Source organism: Sturnira hondurensis, unplaced genomic scaffold (assembly GCF_014824575.4).
Source record: "Sturnira hondurensis isolate 20B ecotype Veracruz unplaced genomic scaffold, ASM1482457v3 Scaffold0018728, whole genome shotgun sequence".
In the NCBI taxonomy this organism is placed as follows: Eukaryota; Metazoa; Chordata; class Mammalia; order Chiroptera; family Phyllostomidae; genus Sturnira; species Sturnira hondurensis.
Window position 1 is genome coordinate 16,598,231 of NW_028091359.1, and position 22,330 is coordinate 16,620,560.

Genomic DNA, 22,330 nt, shown 5'->3' on the forward strand with positions numbered 1-22,330 from the left:
CTCCGCCCTCACCCCCTTATTCACCAGGGCCTACCCTTGAGGGGGATGGAGAAAGTAAGAGAATGAAGCCTTGTCTGTCCCCCACACCCACCCCTCAGGCCGTAAGCCAGGGAACAAGCAGTCCAGTGCCCAGCATATTAGGGGAAGGGAGAGAAGGGAGGAAGGCAGCCAACTTTGGCCCTGGAGGCAGCGGAAGGGGTGAGTGGCATATCCCCAGGCTGCAGGGTGGGCCAAGCTGCTTCTCCCTGACTTTATCCATCCCCTCTCACCCAAGAAACAAGATTCAGTGAGCCTGAAGACATACATTAAATATACTTTATTTAAATAGCATTAAATCTAGCTGGCTCTATGCCAGTTGGTCCTGGTGTTGGGGTGAGGAAATATTGAAGGTAAAGAGGGGTAAAACAGATCCAGCTTTTAGTTTCTCAGCTCAGAAATTCCAGCAGTCCCTGTAGCTCCTTGCAACCCCTCACAACCTCTGGGATGGACAGCAGAGTCTGGGAAGAGAGGCAGAAAAGGCAGCTCAGAGTCACAGCCCCAGGAAGCACCCAGTGAATTAGAGGGGAGAAACCGAAGCCATAGCCACACAGAAGCCTGCAACAGTGAGCCAGACCCAGCTGCCAGCAGTCTGGGAACCAGAGCTATGTTCATCAGTATTTCCTGGGGCCAGGCCTTATACCAGGTGCCTCAGTTCAAGTCCCTCCCTCCTTTACCTCATAAATATGCTGAACAATGTCATCTAGTTTCTTTAACTCCTTGTCAGAGCGCCGAAGATTCTCCTCCAGGATGTTTCTCTAGAAAGCAAATAAGTTGCATAAGTCATATGCTTAAAAGAACAGTATAGCTTGTGGGGAAAGTAAACTATGGCAGGGCACTTGCTAGTGGTAATGACAACTGGCCCCCCAAAGGCATGGGAATTCTTACATGGCTCTGAAACTTGACCATGAGTTTTGCCTTCTCATTTTTCATCTCCAGGAACATCACCCTTAGTTTGTCTACCTGTAGAGAGATATGTTCGGCTCAGTAGGGGCACAGCCTCCAGTTCCCACCAGCTGCCCAGCTCCTGTGTTATCTCTGAGTCACCTCCTGGGAGAGCCACACTTTCTCCTGGATCCAGTTAGTGGCCATGGGCTGAGAGTTGGGGTCCAGCTGGCCTGCCAGAGTCTCTTGGAGCACCTTGGTCTCTGTCTCCGCACGCCGAAGCGAGCGAGTGAGCTGAGTCACCTCCTCTCTAAGACTCTGGGGATGAACATGGAGAGGTATTCAGTAGCCCTCAAAGGTCCTCTCCATCAAACTTATTCCATTCTGTGAACAAGGTAGACCAGCGGATCCAATTCCCATATATGAGACCCTGGCTACCAGTGACACATAAGGCAGAGGGCCAGGCATCATGATGAACATACGATGAGCTCGCCACTCTTGTCAATCTGCTCTAGAATCTTCTCATTCTGCTGCTGTATCACTTCCTGGAGCTCCTTTTCATTCTGTGAGGAAAATGGAGGTAAGAGGGCACTGAGAGAGCCGACTTCTTTGTAGCCTTTGCCAGGAGATAAGATTTAGTACCTGACCCATACTCAGCCCAGGTTGCTACCAAATGATAACACTCTTCTTCCTCTAGGGCTAAGTCAGGCTAGGCACATCCCAGTGTCGAAAGAGCTCTGCTAAGAGTTCCTGACTTCTAGGTCAGCCTGGGAGATGTGTCAGCCCATAGCTGATTCCCAAACATTTGAAATATCTGACCCCATGTAGGGCAAAACTAGGGCAGTGGTTGGAAAATCCCTACACCCAGATTCCCAGAGAGATGGAGAGACAATGGTTCCCAGTGGGCCAGTACCGCTGCCCCAGTTCTTCATCGCCCCACTTCTAGGCCCCTCCTTCACCTTGTAGCGCAAGCACAAGGCCTGGTTCAGCTTCTCTATGTCTGCTTCCTTTGCCTTCTGGGCTTCCTGATGCTCTTCTTCCTGGGCCTGGAGCCTCGCCTGCAGATCACAACTAGGGGAGAGACGAATCCAGCATTGTTCCTGTCTTCTCAGGAGCTGGGCCCTTGATATAAGGGGCTCTTTCACCAAGACTGTACCCAACTCACATCTTCTGCTGCAGAGCTCTGATGGCTTCTTCTTTAGACTCTTGCAGCAGGGAACACAGGCTCTGAAGCTCCAGAGTCGTAGTACTCATTTCTTCCAGGCTCTTTTCCATGCCTGGGATCTCTGAAAGAGAAAGTCCTGATAGAGGTGGGGCCCTCCAGCTCTGGATGGAAGGAGTGTGTGGTCATTATTTCCACAACTCTTATCCATGTTCCCTACCCATAGGATTTGAGTGTCCGGAACACTGCAGGTCCCAAAAGACAGAAATAAAATGAGCCCAAGTAGAATTGAGGTTTTTAGAGCAAAGCACTTTTCACTGCTTTAGTTAACTTTATCATCACTACATGATCTAGAAATGAGGCAGAATCCCTGGAGCCCACCCTAACCTGTAGGCTGAAGGGAAACCACTGATGCAACTCGGGTGAAAGCACTCTTGTCACTTCCAAGCAAGGACACAGGAGCCGATTCTGACTCTAAAACAAAAACAAACCATGGTAGAGGGCCTCTCTGGTGACCCAGTCAAGGTCCACCATAATGGAAGCCTGGGAGAGATAGGTCTGTTGGTGGGCATCTTTAACAGCTGAAGATATCAGCAGGGTAACAATTTTCCCACCCCTGAACCCCAGGGCCTTTAACCTCTGTCTGCCGTTACTGTCGATATGTTTCCCAAGAAGGTGCTGTTGGAGGGTGGAGAGTGTTCCTGGGCAGAAACACAGGCTGTGCTTTTTAGGAGGATCTCCGGTTCAGCCTAAAAGCAAATGAGAACAAAACATCAGCTGCTTTTCAGGCTTAGTGATCTCCCTAAACCACCACGTACTCACTAGACACCTCCTCTAGAATGTTGTTCTATTACCTCTCTTCTCTATCTTCAACTTCTCCCTTATCTCCTTTTCCTGAACTTAATTTTCTCTCACTAAAGCAACAACAATCATTTTTTAAAAAAACCTCTTCTTAACCCTAAATCCCCTTTTACCTACAGCCTTTTTTCTTTCCCTTCAACTACAAAGAAAGAAAAACCTACATTTCTTGCCTAAAATCCTCACCATCTGTTGACTCCCCAGCCCACTATACTAAGGCTTCTGCAACACTAATCCACCAAAATTCTATTATTTGGGTCAATGGCATCCTTACTTTCAAATGCAATGGACATTTTTCAGCTCTTATTTTACTTGACCTATTTGATAATCAATGACCATGTTCTTTAGAAACTTTCTTTTCTTAGCTTCTCGGACATGACTCTTTCTTCTTCATAGGTAGGCCTTATACCTTTCTGATATTTCTTCTCTCTACCCACAGGTCCTTAATTGTTGGGGTCCTCCTGGTTAAGCCTTAGCCCTCTTTACCCTCTAATCCACAGGTGGCAAATACAAGGCCCGTGGCCCTCCATCTTGTTTTCTGGCAACTTGTTTCTACCTGGCAGTGCCAAGCTGTTAAGGAGTAGTTACAGTTATACAGTTGTAAAATTACATTCGGCCCTTAGAAGGCAACCGCGAGCCTGACGTGGCCCCTGGTGAAAATAAATTTGATACCCCTGCTCGAATCCTTTCCCCAGGTGGCCTCGCCTTAAGAGCTCTATAAAAATATCCATTTCTACATGGATAACGCTTCACTCTGTTTGTCTTAACTGGATTTTTCCCCCAATTTCCAGACCTAGAAGCTCAACTGCCTGTGAAAAACCTACCAGAATGTACCACATTTCACCTGAAATTAGTATTCATAAAGCTGAGCTCACCATTCTCCCAGTCCCACTCTGTCTCTCCTGCATGTATGACCCAAGAGCAGGGGGCAGCTAATTACTGTCAGCAGCTCAAATCTGATCTGCTATCTGTTTTTGTAAATAAAGTTTTATTAGACAACGGCCACATCCATTCATTTACATACTATCTATGGCTGCTCTTGAGCTTCAAAGGCAAAGCTGAGTAGTTAAGACAGAGAGCACATAGTTCACAAAGCTGAAAATATTTATAACATTTCATGTTATAGGAAGTTTTCCAATCCCAGTTCTAGGAGTGTGACCATCTTTCCAGCAATTTAGAGATCATCATTCACTCTTCCACCATACTCCTACATCAAGTTGGTCACAAGGTTCTATTACTTCTACTTCCTAAATATGTATTGGATTCATCCAAACCACCACCTCCTATCTGCCCCATCTATAATTGCCATTAGTTCTGGCCTTCAAAATCTGGCTTCCTGCCTCCTTCTCCAGCCTTGTCTCCTTGTCATCCTTACCAAAAAAACACCTGTACTCTAATTATAAAGAGCTACTTCCCAGTCCCTAAACTTCCTGTCGCATTCTATATAAGCAGGGCTTTGCCTTGTTCACCTATATTCCCGCACCTCATCCAAACCTTGTTATGAGGTAGACACTACAAAAAAATTATACACAGTGCCTCTATGACTTTCATATACTGTTCCCTCTGCCTTGTGAGCCTTCTTATATACTCACTCCTGACAAACTTCTAAGCTTTAAGACTGCCCAAGGGTCACCTGCTTTGAGAAGACATCCTAACTCTCAAAGTCAGAACTGATGCTCCTTTCTCTGTGCTCCCACAGTGGTCATCCATGCAGACTTCTATCATGATCACGAGTCAGAATGACAAGTATACACATTCCTGTCTTCCATGCAAGACTACAGATTCTTTTGCATTTCTTGTGCTCAGCACATACTAGGGAAGAGGGTCAGATCACAAGCACTTTCATAGTTCAGGATCCTGTTGGTATAAGCTAATTAACTCTGTATTCTGAAAGATATCAACTATCTATTTATTTATTATATTTTTTAAAGATTTTATTTATTTATCTTAAGAGGGGAAGGGACGGAGAGAGGGAGAGAAACATCAATGTATGGTTGCCTCTCGTGCATCCCCTGCTGGGAACTGGACTGAAACCCAGGCATGTGCTCCAACTGGGAATCGAACTGTGATCCCTTGGCTTGCAGGCCCACACTCAGTCCACCGAGCCACACCAGCCAGGGCTCAACTATTTATTATTTAGGGTGCACTGCAGGGAAGCCAAAGAAGCAAACTAAATTTCTGCTTTCTTTTAAACACAGTCTAGTTGCAGAGACCAGACATCTAAGAAAAATTAAGAGAAGTTCAAAAGATCACTGAGTCCATGTGATCTGGTAACATATCAAAGAAGGTGAACTACAGAGTATTTTAATAGGAAAGGAAAAGGTGTTAATGGAGATGGGACATTTGTATAGTGTATAGGCAGCCTAGTCTAGTTGCAATAAAGGGTTCATAATAGGGAGATAGGAGACAATGAAAGAAAAGTTTGAGCCCTGGATATGTAGCTCAGTTGGTTAGAGCAGGGGTCCTCAACCTCCGGACCAGTACCAGTCCGGACCTGTTTGGCTGATCGTGGTCACATATTCATGTGCAGATAAACCAGCCAAAAAACGGGCAGTGAGACAGGCCGTGCAACCCAGGGCACCAGCGACAGGAAATAAAGCCTAAAAGCACCAATTGAAAACACTTATGAGAGTTGAGGTGCCGGCAGAGACTCCAAGCCTCACAGGAGAATTTGTTGGAGAGACCCACAGGGTCCTAGAATGTATACAAGCCCACCCACCCAGGAACCAGCACCAGAAGGGCCCAGTTTGCTTGTGGGAAGCGACAGAGGGGACTGAAATCCAAGGGAGAGCAAAGCAAGCGCCATCATTCCCACATACAGCATCACAACCCAGCACTGGGTTGACCCACCCTGGTGAACACCTAAGGCTCTGCTCCTCATATGTAACAGACGTGACCAGACCACAAAATTATGGCTCAAACAGAAGAACAAATCAAAGCCCCAGAGCAAATACTTTTAAGCAACCAAGAGATAGCCAACCTATCAGATGCATAGTTCTAAACACTGGTGATCAGGATGCTCACAGAACTGGTTGATTTTGGTTGCAAATTAGATGAACAAATGAAGGCTACACTAAGCGAAATGAAGGAAAATGCACAGGGAACCATTAGTGATGGAAAGAAAACTGGGACTCAAATCAATGGAGTGGACCAGAAGGAAGAAAGAAACAACCAAACAGAAAAGAAGGAAGAAACATGAATTCAAAAAAAATGAGGAGAGGCTTAGGAACCTCCAGGACATCTTTAAACGTTCCAACATCTGAATTATAGGGGTACCAAAAGAGGAAGAGGAAGAGCAACAAGTGGAAAACTTATTTGAACAAGTAATAAAGGAGAACTTCCCCAATCTGGCAAAGGCAATAGACTTCCAGGAAGTCCAGGAAGCTCAGAGAGTCCCAAAGAAGGTGGACCCAAGGAGGAACACACCAAGAAACATCACAATTACATTACCCAAGATTAAAATGAAGGAGAGAATTCTAGAAGCAGCAAGAGATAAGGAGACAGTTACCTACAAAGGAGTTCCCATCAGACTGTCAGCTGATTTCTCAAAAAAGACCTTGCAGGCAAGAAGGGGCTAGAAAGAAATATTCCAAGTCCTGAAATGCAAGGACCTACAGCCAAGATTGCTCTATTCAGCAAAACTTTCATTTAGAATGGAAGGGCAGATAAAGCACTTCTCAGATAAGGTTAAGTTCAAGGAGTTCATCATCACTAAGCCCTTATTATATGAAATGTTAAAGGGACTATCTAAGAAAAAGAAGATAAAAAATATGAACAGTGAAAGGATAACAAACTCATAGTTATTAACAACCATACCTAAAACAAAAGCAAACTAAGCAGACAGCTAAAACAGGAATGGAGCCACAGAAATGGAGATCACATGGAGGGTTAGCAATAGGGGAGTGGGAGGAGGAGAGGTGGGGAGAAAATACAGAGAATAAGTAGCATAGACGGTGTGGAGAAAATAGACAGGGGGAGGGCAAGAGTAGTGTGGGAAATGTAGAAGCTAAAGAACTTGTGACACATGGACATGAACTAAAGGGGAGGAATGGGGGGAGGGGGTGTGCTGGGGGGAGGGGAATGAAGGGGGGGAAATGGGACAACTGTAATGGCATAATCACTAAAATATATTATTAAAAAAGAGTAGTGTTTTAGGGAAACCATCCTACTGAATAAAGATACAACTGGGAAAATCTCAGTAAACTAGGAATAGAAAAAAACGTCCTCAACTTGATAAAGAATATCTATAAAAAGCCTACAGCCAACATCAGACTTAATGGTGAGCAACTTGAAGCTTCTCCTCTAAGATCAGGTACAAAACAAGGATGCCCCCTCTCACCACTCCTTCTCAACATCGTAGTGAAAGCTCTAACTAATGCAGTAAGACAAGAAAAGGAAATAAGAGATATTCAGATTGGGAAGGAAGGAATGAAACCATCTTTGTTTGAAGATACAATTGGAAGGAAAGAGAAGGAACACCCAGATCCTTACCTTCTCCTTTAGTTTTGTCTGTAGGAAGAGGGTCAGGCTCTGTAGTTGCTTAGTCAGCATCCTTAGCTCTTGGGCATACTGGCGTCTCTTCTCCAGTTCTTTCTCCTCATTCTCTGCTATGGTACTAGCCAGTTTAGCCCTGAAATAAGGAAGGAGCAGAGAGATTGTTACCTTCTCTGAACTCCTCTCCCAAATCCCACAGAGAGCTGCATTCAAAGAGGGAATTAAGGCTCTTGGACCCCATCACAATTCCATTCCTGGAGTCTTTAGCTTCTAACAGAGTTCCTGGGAAAGATAAGCACTTAGAAGGAAAGCACAGAAAGGCAGAGATCTTACTTCAGGTTCTCTACAGTGTCCTTGAGATCCTCACACTGCAGGCTGCGCTCCCGGAGCACTTCCAGTGTGGTTTTCAACTGACACTCAACCTGGCCCAGCTCCAAGTGAGCTACCTGATTCTCTTGGTCTGCAAACTGGGGAGACAGGAGAAGGAAGAAAGGAGGGAGAAAGGGTTGAGAGTGGGGTGATGAATCTAAGTGGGAAATGTTAGAGACCTGGGAACAGAGGCTTTTCCTAGTCCAGTCTCAAACCTCAACTCAGTACCCTCAGGTAAGAGTCTCACTCCTGCCAGCTCCCCTGCCCAACTTACCTCCAGAGTCTCCTTCAGGTCCTGCACCTCCTTGGCCAGGACAGCATGTTGTTGCTGCAGCTCTGCTTGCACATGTTTTAGTGCCATCTCTTCCTTTTTCCATCTGCCAGAGACATTAGATCCCTTTGGTCCTGTATCTTGTGCACCTACTGACACAATAACCTGACAGGAACTCACTGAGTAGCCTGCTCTTCATTGCTCTGGGTAAGCTGGCTGAGCAACTCATCCTTCGTGGCCAGGTCCTGGGCACAGTGGGCATGCTGACTCTGTAGCTCTTTTAGCTGACTCTGCGTGCTGGCCAGAATCTGCAGCTGAGCCCGGAGATCTAAACCAAAAGTATCCTAATGACACCATGTGGTCACCAGGCCAGAATCTCCCCACACCTGTGCTCTAAACAAGTGCTGTAGAGCACTTTCTTGCTCTATCACCACACCCCAAACCTTAGCAGGGCACAACTGCTTGCATGCATGCACACTCACCTGTTGCCAGGCGACTGTTTTCCAACTCCAGTTGTTCTATTTGGCCTTTGCAGTCCTCTAACTGGGTAGAGACTTGTTCCAGCTCCCTGGAAACCTAGGAAGAAAAGACAGTTTTCCTCCCACAGTTCCCCCCGAATCAAGAGTCCCAGGACTTGGTCCAGCTTCTCTTTCTGGACAGAACAGCAAACTACCTTGAAGCTGGGCAGCAACACTGCAGCAAATAAGCCTGATCCTCAGGAAAAAGTGGAAACAGGAGAAAAGTTGCTGAAGAAGATGCTGAAGGGCAAAGGAAACAACTGGGTCCAAAGCCATCTTACAGGGAAGGGACCTGGATGGTCTCCAAACCCACAAGGCAGAAAGAAGACAGGTCTAGGGTAAGAGGCTAACGATACTACTCATTTGAAAGGCCTTCTGTAGCGAAGGGGAAGGAACCCAGGCCTAAGCACTTGCCACTCCTGGTTTGTACCTGCTCCTTTTCCTCAATCGCAGCATCACGTTCCTGTAGGGTCTGCCGGCTCTTGGCTGTGAGTTTCTCTGTGAGTTGTCGAGACCGGCTCAGCAAAGCTGTCCATGTTATATACTACCAGGAGAAGCAAGCAGGTCAGTTAAGCACTCACAAAACAAGGTTTCTAATGGGGTTGGTTATGAGTAAAGGAATGGTATAATGCCCCCAAATACTCACATCCAGTTGCATGGATGTCCAATCCTGTTGCAAGATTGAAGTAAGACTCACTGCCTGCTGAGCCAACTCTTCTTGCTCAGTATGAAGACCTACCTACACAAGAAGAAGTGCCTATGGAAGGGGCCCCCTTCCTCTGGATGCAACAGGGAGGTAATGACCATCTTCCCGTGTATCAGCATGGATCTCAATAAAGAAAATGTCCTCAAATTACCAGTTGGGTCTGGGTTTCCTTCAAGAGTCCTCTGAATTCCCCCATGGATGCCAGGTCCTGCTCCAGCTGGCTGATGCGCTGACTGGCATGTGCACAGAAAGCCTCTAGCACTGTTTCTGCCTGTTTAGGGAAGAGGTTTAGAGGGCACGCCCAGCGGACAGAGGAGGGAAACAACACAAAAATCCATACTGTCTGCTACAATGTTAGTTTAATTCGTTGTTCCCCAGGGCAGGCAATTCTGAGACCACCCATCTCTGTCTCAAGTGAATTTGAGTTCGTGCAGGAACCCTAAGGAAGAAACCACTCACATCCAGGAACAAAATCCTGACATCTTACCGCATCCTTGCCTCTAAGAGCCATTTCCTCTCTGTGCTTTGCCTCCTCCCTTTCCGTTTTAAGGCTCTGGAGCCTTGCCCTCAATTTCTTCAACATGTCAAAACAGCAGGAAACCAAGGTTTCTGCATGCTGAGACTACAAAATAAAAATCACATGTGTATCTCGTTCCTTCTTTTGGCTTTCAGTCCCACCAGAGGCCTCTGCCTTAACCTACATGCTGCTTACCTCCTGATTCACAGTAGTTCTGTCTTCCTCTAAGTGCAACAGAGATAGGTGAAGCAAGGATACCAGCTCTTTAGAGACCAGCACCCATGATTGCTGTAAAGGGAGATGATTAGGCTAGATCAAATAAGTCACTAAGCAGGAAATAAAATAAGCAGGGACACACTGGTGAGGAAAGCCATTAACCCCAATTTTAAGCTCCAATAAGATGTTCTTAGCCCTGGCTGGCGTAGCTCAGTGGATTGAGTGCGGGCCTGCGAACCAGACAATCGCGGTTCGATTCCCAGTCAGGGCACATGCCTGGGTTGCAGGCCGGTTCCTTGCAAGCTAACTACCAGCAGGGGATGCACAAAAGGCAACCATACATTGATGTTTCTCTCCCTCTCTCCTTCCCCTCTAAAGATAAATAAATAAATAAAATCTTAAAAAAAAAAAAAAAAGATGTTCTTAACAAAGGTTTGGAGACCTCCCTCCCTTCATTACCACCACTGAGTACCACCATCGGCTAACCACCCAGGATTCTCCATTCTTGATTTTCACAGGAGACCCAGTGGTGGAATAAGATCAATGAACACTTACCATAACATTCCTGGTCTGCTGCAGAGTCTGTCCAATCTCTTGGGTCTTTCGAAGATGCTGAGGTTTCTTACTTACCTAGCCAGAGAAACAGCATTGTTCCTTTTGCGCAGGGAGCAAGCACCACAAGTACCTCATTTCCCACCCACCCACTGAGATACAAGAGCCTTCTCTATTAAAAACAGAAGCAAGGCCCGGCTGGTGTGGCTCAGTGGATTGAACACCTGCCCGTGAACCAAAAGGTCGCTGGTTTGATTCTTAGTCAGGGCACATGTCTGGGTTGCAGGCCAGGTTGGGGCCCTAGCAGGAGGTACAGAAGAGGCAATCACATATTGATGTCTCTCTCCCTCTCTTTCTCCTTTCCTTCCCCTCTCTAAAAATACATAAATAAATTAAAAAATTTTTTAAAGCAAGAGCTGCCCTGGCTGGTATAGCTCAGTGGATTGAGCATAGGCCTGTGAAGCAAAGGGTCATCAGTTTGATTCCCAGTCAGGGCACATGCCTGGGTTGCGGGCCAGGTCCCTGGGGGGATGCATGGGAGGCAACCACACACTGATGTTTCTTTCCCACTCTTTCTCCTTCCCTTCCTCTCTCTCTAAAAATAAATAAATAGCCCTGGCTGGTGTAGCTCAGTGGATTGAGCATGGGCCTGCGAAGCAAAGGGTCATCGGTTTGATTCCAAGTCAGGGCACATGCCTGGGTTGCAGGCCAGTTCCCAGCAAGGGACGCATGAAAGGCAACCACACATTGATGTTTCTCTTCCCCTCTAAAAATAAATGAATGAATGAATAAATAAAATATTTTTTAAAAAAGCAGGAGCAAGATCAAAGCTTGATGAAGCCAAGTCAGAAAAAATTCCGGAGATAGGTAAAAGTTTCCTTTTCAAAATGTCTTTTTTTCTACTTATAAGAATACTGTTTATTGTTAACATTTTGGAAATACAGAAGTGATTAAAATGGAAAAAGAAATCATTACCAATTTCATCACCTAGAGCAGTGACATTTAACCAACACTACCACACCTATTTCAAGAGATTTTGATTTACCTCCTCACTGAGATTTTGCTATCAGGATTTGCTGTAACTGGTGAGTATATTATAGTTCCCAGCTGCCAGGGGTTGGGGGATAGAGGGAGGTATAGACTACTAATTTCAAAGAAATTACCATATTCAGTAAATTTTAAGATGATTATATTTTTACATTTTTAGCACCACCAAAATTGGGATGCATCTCAATATTGTGTCAGATTTGATGAAAGACAGTAATGCTTAAGAAAAACCACAATTGAGATTATATATTTATTTATATTTGGTGGACTACTTTTATTACTTAATTAAATTACTACTTTTATTACTTAATTTCATTATACTAATGTTATTTAGCCCTGAATTTATATTCACTCTTATTGTAATAGCCTGAAACTGGGATATCTGCTTTAGAGGGACCTATCAAAGTGGAGCACCATCCATTTTTAACTTCTGCTGATAATTTACCTCACCTCAAATCCTCTCAGAGGTTATCTGAACTCCAATTTCCTTTCTTTAAAAACCTTGAACATGTTAAACTTATTTTCCCATGTTAAGAATTCTTCATAAACAAATTTTAAATAACTGTAAAATATCCCATCTTATGGATACACCATTATTTTTTTAAAAGATTTTATTTATTTTTGGAGATGGGAAGGGAGGGAGAAAAAGAGAGAAACATCAATGTGTGGTTGCGTCTCGCATGGCCCCCCACTGGGGATCTGGCCCGCAACCCAGGCATGTGCCCTGATTAGGAATCGAACCTGTGACCCTTTGGTTCACAGCCCATGCTCATTCCACTGAGCTACACCAACCAGGACAATAGACCATTATTTTTTATATTTTTCATTGTTTTTATGGGGTTTTTAAAAAGATTTTATTTTTTTGTAGAGAGAGGGGAAGGGAGGGAGAAAAAGAGGGAGAAAAACACCAGTGTGTGCAATTGGTTGCCTTTCACACGCCCCCAACTGGGGACCCCACCATGACCCAGGCATGTGCCCTGACTGGGAATCCAACTTGTGACCTTTGGTTCACAGGGCAGCGCTCAGTCCACTGAGCCACACTACCCAGAGCTCATTATTTTTGTTTTAAAGCTACCATCTTTATGCCAAAATTTTTCCCCTTAGGATATAGCCCTAGAAGTAAAGTTACTGGGTCAAAAAGCTTGAACTGCTTTAAGAATCTTACTTAAATGTCCTTCAAAAAAGGTTGAACCCTGCCCTGACTGGTGTAGCTCAGTGGATTGAGTGCGGGCCTGCGAACAAAAGGATTGCAATTTGATTCCCAGTCAGGGTACATGCCTGGGTTGCAGGCCAATTCCCAGCAGGGAGGCAACCATACATTGATATTTCTCTCCTTCTCTCCTTCCCTTCCCCTCTAAAGATAAATAAATAAAATCTTAAAAAAAAATAAGGTTGAACCCAAAAGATTGTGGGTTCGATTCCCAATCAGGCTACATGCCTAGGTTGAAGGTTTCGTCCCCAGTTGGGGCATGTACAAGAGGCAACCAGTTGATGTTTCTCTTTCACATTGATGTTTCTCTCCCTACCTGCCACTCTCTCTGAAATTGATAAGCATGTCCTTGGGTGAGGATTAAAAAAAAAAGTTGAGCCCTGGCTGGTGTAGCTCAGTGGATTGAGCGCGGGCCTGCGACTCAGACCATCGCGGTTTGATTCTCAGTCAGGGCACATGCCTGGGTTGCAGGCCGGTTCCCTGCAGGCCAACTCCCAGCAAGGGACTCATGAAAGGCAACCATACATTGATGTTTCTCTCCCTCTCCTTCCCTTCCCCTCTAAAGATAAATAAATAAAATCTTTAAAAAAAAAAAAAAGTTGAACCACCTTATATTCTACTGTCAGTAGGACAATGCTTACCAGCATTATCTATTTTATTCTTTGCTATTTTGTCAGAAGAAAATAGCATTACTGTTTCAATTTTCATTTTTCTGATCATCAGTAATGGTGAACTTCTCAAATATTTATTAGCCATTTTTATTTCCTTATTCTCTGTTCATCATCTTGGAGCAGATAAAAATCTTAGTGTGCTATGTAGAGTAGACACATATGATCTCAAAGGCAGCAGAGCTATGGAAAGACCGAAGTTCTGAGAGAAAAGCAGGGAGCCTTCATTACTGCTGAAAGGCAGTCATCATCTCTGGAAAAAAACTGACTGCTGGAGCAGCAGTGCCGAGTCACGACCTCACAACAGTCAGGATGTCACAGCAGTCTGGATTGAAGGGGGCAGATCTCTTAGAGTTCATCACTCCCTTCTCCAGCAAAGCAGTGATCACTCCCTCCTGTGTCGTGCAGCAAGGCACGGAGTACCCCATGAGCCCTGGACAAGGAGCACATGCTGTGCAGAGCTGGGCACTCAGGCAGGTGATGAGATTAGTGTGAAGGAGGAAGCCAAGCGGCAAGGACATGGCACTGTGAGGGGAATGGCTGAAGGTGCTGTCATTTCTCCTCTCTGGTTCTGCTTCAGTGGCCTCCAAAGGGATTTGGCAAGCTTCAGGGGAAGAGGTACAAGGCTGACTAGGGGATAGGGAACGAGGTCAAGGACAAGAGAAAAGGATACAAAAATAAGAAAACACAGGAGAGAAACTGAGCAGCTAAAGGACCAATAAGCCTATAGTTTCCAGGATTTGGGCAAAAGGTAAAGTCATCATTTGAGAATATTTTCAACACAAAAGACGCCTCTGGGCATTTGGAGAACATCTCTTCTTAGCAGCCGCCACCTATTAACCTCACCAGCCATGACACTGAGGCTCTCAATTCCACCCCCCACACCATCCCTCTCCCTCCTGAGCCTGTACTGTCGCCGCTGGAGTCCTTTACAATTCTTTCCCTCTCATATCTGCTGAAATAGTTTTAAAAGACTGGATGCCCTTAAGTTTAAATTGTTATAAAGGCTATAATTTCTACCATATTGAGAGTACTGACAGTTTGAAATAGAACTGTTAAATCACTCAAGTATATCCAGTGGTTTGAATACATACATCATAACGACTTAATGCCTATTTTATACCTTTAAAAATACATGGACAACCTCTTCTTTAACACCAGTCAGAAATGTTATATCATTTTTTCTTCTTGAACCTGTATTTCTAATGCTCACGGAATTTTATCCTAATGTATTTTTACCCTTGCAAGTCTCTTCTTAACCAATACATCTAGAACAACAAAAGTTCATTTAAATTTAAATTTAAATTTCTTTTAAATTCCTACGACCACAAACTTTTACACGAAAAAATTTCGTTTGGCTAGAGAAATATTTTTATTAATCGTATACTAATTATTGTAATGTTATAATTTTAATAAAATCACAAACATGCCTTAGAAAATTTGATTGGTGATCATCCATTAATGAAATGGATGAAGTCTTCCTCTACTTATTAGTTGATGCGCCTGAGGATTACTGTGATTGCTACAATAAGGCATGGTTCAGCAACAATTCTATGCCTACTTTCAATCCCTCTAGATGTGAGCACTGAGACATCTTCACAGAAGTAATGGGAATAAGAGTGAAACAAGGCAAGAAGAGCACGCCATCCAATTCTAAGCTCCTTTGCAGATACATGTCAAAAACCTCATAGTGAACTTTCATCAGAAATGTTTAATGATCCACTAAAATAATTAAAAGTTTTCCTTTGATTTTGTTAAAAGTGTGCAAAAATGACAGGTTATATGATTATTATAGTCATTCACTTTCTTAGCATGTACACAAATATTTTCTATTATTTGATTGCTATCCCCGGACAACCTAAGATTCAGGTTAGGCAGTAAATATGAGTGTCTCGTAAAGCGGGCAAGGGCAATTGAGAATGGGGAAGTAGGAAAGCAAAAAAATTAGCAGAGTCATTTGGAAGGTGAAGATCTAGAAACCAATTCCTTTAGGGCTTTCCTTGCTTACATTTCCTTGGAAAGTCTTGGTGTACCCAAGGGGTATAGTGAGTACCCACAGCTTTAAGGAATTTTCCAGATTCCATCTTTTACATATTCTAAGGGTGAACCTGTGGTTAAGGAGTCTCTTTCACCCTCTAGCAGTTTATTAGCTTAATTTCTGAGGAAGCGGGCCCACTGGAATCTTCCACACTTTGGGAGTAACCTCCTTACCCCACTGAGAGAGGTGTCAGTTGTGTCAGTCTGTGTGCTACTGTCCTGAACTTCTGGGTGAGGGGTAGTTAGCTGGCTCTTCCAATTCCGCAGATGGCGGGAGAGACCCTCCAGAATGACAAGAGAGTTCATCAGGGTATCTTCTAGGTCATGTCGAGATAAGGCAGTCAGATCTGGAGGATGGCTACAGCAGAAACAGAACATGAGAAAGCAGGGGAAGGGATGGGAGTGGCAGATCCAGGTTAACGGAGCCCAGGAGGCACAAGGATATAGGGACACTTACCCCCACAGGAGAGGCTCTCCCTCAGAAGTACTGTCCTTGGTGCCCACCGGGCCTGTCTGGGATGTGTTTGTACTCTTTTCCTGTGGTGGTGCTGGGGGAGTAAACCAAGTCCCCACCGAGCAAGTAGGGAAAGGAGTAGTGCCAGTTGCAGCATCCCGAAGCACAGAGGGAAGGGATAAGCTCTGGCGGAGATTTTCCAACATGACTGAGGTATTTAAACCTTTTTCCAGCCAGGCCAGTGGGGACATCCAAGGCTCTGCATCAGAGATGAGAATCCTACCAGCATCTTCTACTGCTGGGCCTGGAGCTGCCTGAGACTCCATTTCTCCTGGATTTGGGGTCAGGCATGTGAATGGAGTATCTTCCATATTGGAGACAAGTGCTTTATCTCCCAACTCAGCCTCCTCAGGGAATGTGGAAAAGCTCATCTCTCTTTCCTCAATAGCTCTGTGCTCTACTATTTCAATTTTCTCCCCTGAGTCCACATGACTGACAGGGAAATCTGCTGCTAAGGAAGTTGAAGAGGGAAGACAGAGCATGGAGGAAGGCAAGAAGGCATTACTTTCAGAAGACACTAAGTCCTCAGGCGCAGCCTCAGTTCTACTGCCTGTCAGGCTTTCCTTGGAGCACTGTAGCTGCTGCTCAGAACAAGGATTTGGTGGGTACTCCAAGAGATAGGATGGAGGATCCTGAAATGTAAGTTTCTCAAGCACAGCAGGAACAACTTCTGAAAAGGTGTCTTCCATGCAGGGTTCCACTTCCTTTCTCAGCAGCTCACCTGGTCTCAAAGGCTCGCCTAGAGAAAAACCATTTGTCTCTGCCTTGGTATTCAAATGGGCCTCAAATGTAATGTGTTGCTGCTGCCCTCCTGGAGAGGATACACAGACTGTGGTTTTAACCACATTGTTGTCCAGTGGGTCTACTGCTTCCTCGGACGTTTTAGGAGTAGAGTTGTTTTGGGGAATCAGATGTAGGGGCTGCTCATCTGATTCACGTTGACAAGTTTCTAGCCACTCTGAGGGATGGATGAACTGTTCTGATGGGGAGTCTGTCATCTTAGCATTTTCAAAATCCACCGAAGATGAGTTATTGTTGCCCTCCTGCCAAAGGAAACATAAGTAGTTGATTAAGGCAGTCAACTACGGTTCCCAACATAAAACGACGGGTACTGGATACTGTCCAAACTCAAAAAAAGAAGAGTTCTCATTTTCTCTGCTTAGGTAAGACTTTGGCTAAGCCTTGCTGCTCAGTACAGAGACCCAACAGCAGAGAAAGAAAAGCCAGAAGTCTTTTTGGGTCCTTCCAAGTGAACCCACCTACAATATAAACAAGGCTAAGATAATTCATCTATACCACAGGGAGAAGGTAGCTTGAAAGTGAGCCCACTCCTCTTCAATTCTGACTCCAGCTCATTTCAAGGCGGAATAGCAGGAGCACTCCCTAGGCTCAAGCTCTGTTAGAATTTAGAGTTGGTACAAGATTTTCTTCCTTCCAGAACAGATGAGAAATTGGGAACCAGCATCAGAGAGCACTTGGCCCACAGAGATCCATGGATCCTAAGGGAAAAGGGCAACATCAACCTGTGCCAGTAACCTAGTCTCCCTGAACCCCAAGAGCTGAAGGTATGCTAACCACATGGGTCGACCATTTAACCCTTGGATTTGAAGGGCTCTAGCCTTTGTAGGAGAAGAGAATAAAGGGCAGAGAGTCCCACCTGGTGCCCTAATAAGAGACTGACAAGCTCCTTCCTGCTGGTTCATGGGGACAAGGACCACTGTACCTTCTACCACTTCAGGGTTGCTGGTCCTGAGACTCAATGAACAAGAAAAGGAAAATATGAATGTACTTAAGTGGATGTAGTAGTCAGAGAAAGAACAAATCCTAACATAGTTAGGAAAGGCAGACACCAACAAAACACAGCTGATGGAAGAAAGAGACGACAATTTGAACCAAAAAAATAAATGAGCGTATAAAAAAAGGTCAAGTACAACACACAGACACACAGACTTTCTGATAATAATAAATAAATATTACTGTTAAACAAAAAATATATAGTGAAAAGAACTATAAGAGGATGGCCTGAGTTGAGACTGGAATTACTGGCCTGGACAATCAAATGGAAGAAATACTTTAAAGAAAAGATAAAAGTACCCCCCAAAATATAAATATTAGGGAAAAGCTGAGAGAATTGGAATATAAATCCAACACAGCTAATATGGGGCCCTGGCTGGTGTAGCTCAGTGGATTGAGTACCAGCATGTGAACAAAAAGGTCACTGGTTGGATTCCCAGTCAGGGCACACACATGCCTGGGTTGCGGACCACATTCCCAGTTGGGGTCGTGCGAGAAGCAACCAATAGATGTATCTATCACACATCAATGTTTCTCTCCCTCTCTCTCTCCCTTCCTCTCTCTCCAAAAATAAATCAATAAAATCTAAAAAAAAGAAATTAAAGAAAAATAACAACCCAGAATAATCTGAAATTATTATTTAAAAAAACCCCAAATACCTAACATTTGAACAAAACAAGTTCCAGGAGGAAAGAGAACACATACAAATGAGATACTGATTAATAAATACAGGCTGGGGCAAAAGTAAGTTTATAGTTGCTCATATGGAAAATAATACAATAATTAATAAATAATAATACAAGAATAAACTCTGTGTTTTGTGTACTCACAACAGTAAACCTACTTTTGCCCTACCCTGTATTAGGAGAAAATTTCTCTAAGGTTAAGAAAGACCTGAGTTTGCATAGGATTAACAAGAAAAAAATACAAAAAGAGATAAAACTTCTGGGCTACAAAGAAGACAAAACTATCTGAGAAGTTTCAGACAGAAAGACAAATTATTAAAAAAAGAAAAAGAAAAAAGAATCAGACTTACAGGAAAAGTCTAAAAAGGGCTTCTAAAAAGGGTCTGCAAATGTCCTATTTACTGACCTGAATATTGGTTACAATGATGGGTGCTTTACACAAATGTGTTAAGCTATATGTTTAATGTACTTTCACATATTTTAAGTTTTAAAAGTTTTTCTTTAAAGATTCATTCATCATTTATAAATGTTCTGGTATGCATTCTTTATAGCAAAGTGTTACTAACATCACATCTTATTTATTTTGCAAATCAATATATTTTCTGTATTTATTTTTTTTAATTTTTTTAATTTATCTTTAGAGGGGAAGGGAAGGAGAGAAGGAGAGAAATATCAATGTATGGTTGCCTCTCGTGAGTCCCCTGCTGGGAACTGGCCTGCAACCCAGGCATGTGCCCTGCCTGGGAATCGAACCTCGATCGTGTGGTTCGCAGGCCCGCACTCAATCCACTGAGCTACACCAGTTAGAGGCAATTTTCTGTATTTAATTATAAAAGTTTTTGAAATTTACTTGCAAATACACTTTTTCCATTTGGCTCTATGATTTGTTAACCTAAAGCTGTCCATATACTTAATTTTCTTAAGTATTCATTTTAAGTAAAGCACTCATTATACAGGAATTTGTATTTTGGGAGTGCTTGATCTATCTACAAAGAAAATTAGGAAAAACCATATCATAAAATGCTCCTAGAAGACTCAATTGTATTTTTTTAAACTGTTAATATTAGACTTGTATAAATGGAAGTAATTAAGGTATATCATTACTGTAGTTTAAAAGTTATACATGATAAGACATACTTTATTTTTACTGTATGCTTCTACTGAATGATCTATTCCCAATGCCAAGGCAAGCATGAATAAAATTAGGTTAACTGTAAAAAAAGCTTTTTTTTCTTTCAAAGTACTGAAGGAAAAGTAGAAAATAAATGAGATAGCAAAGAGCTACCTGGCAAAGCAAAAAGAGAGCACAGGCAGCAATAACATAAGAAAACAAAGAATGTAAGGTTATAGCCCTGGCTGGTGTAGCTCAATGGATTGAGCACTGGCCTGCAAACCAAAGGGTCACCAGTTTGATTCCCAATCAGGGCACATGCCTGGGTTGCAGGCCAGGTCCCCAGTGGGAGCCACATGAGGGGCAACCACACATTGATGTTTCTCTCCCTCTCTTTCTCCTTCCCTTCCCCTCTCTCTAAAAAATAAATAAAATCTTTAAAAGAAAAAGAATGTAAAGTTATAGCACTATTATGATAGAAGATATAACTATATATGATATAAAAATATAAATTAGTCAATACTAAATATTGACTAATATACAGAAGCTAAATATACAAACTAAAGACTTTTAGATGCAAAAGTACACCTTAAAGTTCTTGTTGTGTTTATCAAGTTCCTATTTATCCTATTTAAAAATATCTTAAGAACAAAATATTTGCATATCATAAAACTGATAAGGGATTAATATCCAGAATATATAAAGAACTCCTAAAAACTCAACAGCAAAAATCCCAAACAAATCAACTTGAAAATGGGCAAAGGACTAGCCCTGGCTGGGTAGCTCAACTGGTTAGATGCCATCCTGATACACCAAAGTTGCAGGTTCAATTCCCAGTCAGGGCACATACAAGAAGCAAACAATGAGCCCTGGCTGGTGTGGCTCAGTGGGTTAAGTGCTGCCCTGCAGATGGATGGAAAGGTTGCTGGTTTGATTCCAGGTGGGGACACATGCCTGGGTTGCAGGCCAGGTTTCTAGTAGGGGGGTGAGAGAGGCAATTGATCAACGTTTCTCTCTCACATCAATATCTCTCTCTCTCTCTTTCTCCCTCCCTTCCCCTCTTTCTAAAAATAAGTAAATAAATATTTTTTTAAATAAAAAATAATTTATAAAAAAAGACCACTACCCTCATACATCTGTTACTCAGGCTGTCATCCGTCTTCACATATACTTCTTTCTTCCTCTAACCTATTTTATTTATATCCCATCACCTTCCAAAAATAATTCAGACTGCATGAAAAACAGATAGATTGAGAAGTCACTTGATCAGGTTAATGAAATACAAAATCATAATAAAAAAATAAAAAGCAAATCTTCCTATTTCAAAGAGTATGCTAGCTATATCTGATCATCAGATTTAATCCCGAGCTTTCTGAAGCCACAGCAATAGGGAAAACATGGCAAACTACCTAGTTTTCATTATCAGAATGGGAAAGGAATAGAATGGATAGAAACAGGGTGGGGCAAAAGTAGGTTTACCGTTGTGAGCATGTGAAACAGAGCTTATTCTTGTATTATTTATTAATGATTGTATTATTTTCCATAGAATGACTGTAAACCTACCTTTGCTCCACCCTGTACTGCCTCATTCTGGCAGCTAGCTGTCTGACCTCTACAGAAGTGAGCCCATGTTAGAGGGAGACTACTAATCAAAATGATATTGTAGAATTTTTCTCTAGTTTCATAAAGATTAAACGGGGCAGGAGGTAATAAAATCCTACAGCTAAATAGAGGTACAGGTTCTCAGTGGATTTCTTTTAACCACCCTAGGGCACCTCTCTGTTGGCCTGAATAGCTGTAAATGGATGTCACTAAGGTAGAAGACTTCATTATCGTTATTAATTACGTTCTAGCTGTGGCCCTCAGTTCCTCTGAGCTCTCGGCCTCGGCAAAAAGCCCAGTGGAGAAGCTGGCCAGGTGAAGCTCACCTGCAGCCCCAGTTTGCACAGTGATGGGGTCAGCGAGTAGCATGTCTGGAGCCTTTTTCCAGAGCCGGTGAGGGCACCGGGCTGCAGGTTAAGTTCTTGGAGAGGAGTTCTCATAGCTGGTTTTCCCTGAGAAAGAAAGGAGAGTGTGAGGAAGCCCAGACTCTCAGCCCGTTCCTCCTCCTAAGCAGTCTAGGACGCAAGAGGCTCCTACCCCAGTGGCGAGGAAGCGCCAGGACCAACAAAACCTTCCACACGCCTCCACCCTCGCCCCCAAGCTCGACTCAGCTGTCTTTCCCCATGTGGCTCTCCCGCTCACCGGTTGGGGAGAAGGCGACAATTTTTTTACACGCCACATCTTCAACACAGAACGCAGAACGATCACCTCGCAGATCTAAGAGGTGACGGCTACTTCACCCGCCGTCTACGTTTAAAACTGCGCCTCGCTTCCGGATTGGCTGCGGAACCTCAGTGCGTCAGTCTAGCGCGTTGGCTCGGGGATCAAGACCAGTGGGCGGAGGGCGGGGCCAGCGGGGGCCACGCCCCTCCCGACTGACGGTCGCACGCTTGCCCTTGGTGGATCCCTACCCGCTGACGCTCGCTGAAGGGTCGGAGGTTCGTCAGGCCTAAGGCCGGTAGGTGACCACTCCCTCAGGGGAGTCCATCTCTTCTGCTTCCAGTGGCCCACTCTCACATCCTGTCAGAAAAGTTGTCTGCGTGGCCTGGCCTTTGGAAATTTCTCCTCAGGTTTCCC

At 43.8% G+C, this 22,330-nt stretch overlaps 1 protein-coding gene across 1 annotated transcript; it reads right to left on the bottom strand.

Moving 5' to 3' along the window:
* Positions 1-36: 36 nt before the first annotated feature.
* SPAG5 (sperm associated antigen 5) lies at positions 37-22,037 on the bottom strand. Its single transcript, XM_037070111.1, has 24 exons — positions 21,896-22,037; positions 21,580-21,705; positions 16,004-17,103; positions 15,721-15,904; positions 10,588-10,662; positions 10,012-10,104; positions 9,787-9,921; positions 9,451-9,570; positions 9,240-9,332; positions 9,024-9,137; positions 8,558-8,651; positions 8,256-8,403; positions 8,079-8,181; positions 7,769-7,902; positions 7,433-7,571; positions 2,721-2,832; positions 2,471-2,557; positions 2,087-2,207; positions 1,881-1,992; positions 1,404-1,484; positions 1,084-1,239; positions 925-999; positions 714-794; positions 37-497 (listed from the first exon to the last, which is right to left on the bottom strand). The coding sequence occupies exons 1-24, from the start codon at positions 21,932-21,934 to the stop codon at positions 426-428; spliced, it is 3,594 nt and encodes a 1,197-aa protein (XP_036926006.1). The 5' UTR covers positions 21,935-22,037; the 3' UTR covers positions 37-425.
* Between the last annotated feature and the right edge of the window lie 293 nt (positions 22,038-22,330).

Excerpts from the sequence above, each read along its gene's own strand:
- SPAG5 (XM_037070111.1), bottom strand. The coding sequence starts at position 21,934 with ATGTGGCGTGTAAAAAAATTGTCGCCTTCTCCCCAACCG. Across the intron at positions 10,663-15,720 it reads CTGACACCTCTCTCAGTGGG|GTAAGTAAGAAACCTCAGCA; the intron begins GTAAGGAGGTTA and ends TTCTCTGGCTAG. Across the intron at positions 9,571-9,786 it reads CTCTTAGAGGCAAGGATGCG|GCAGAAACAGTGCTAGAGGC; the intron begins GTAAGATGTCAG and ends TTCCCTAAACAG.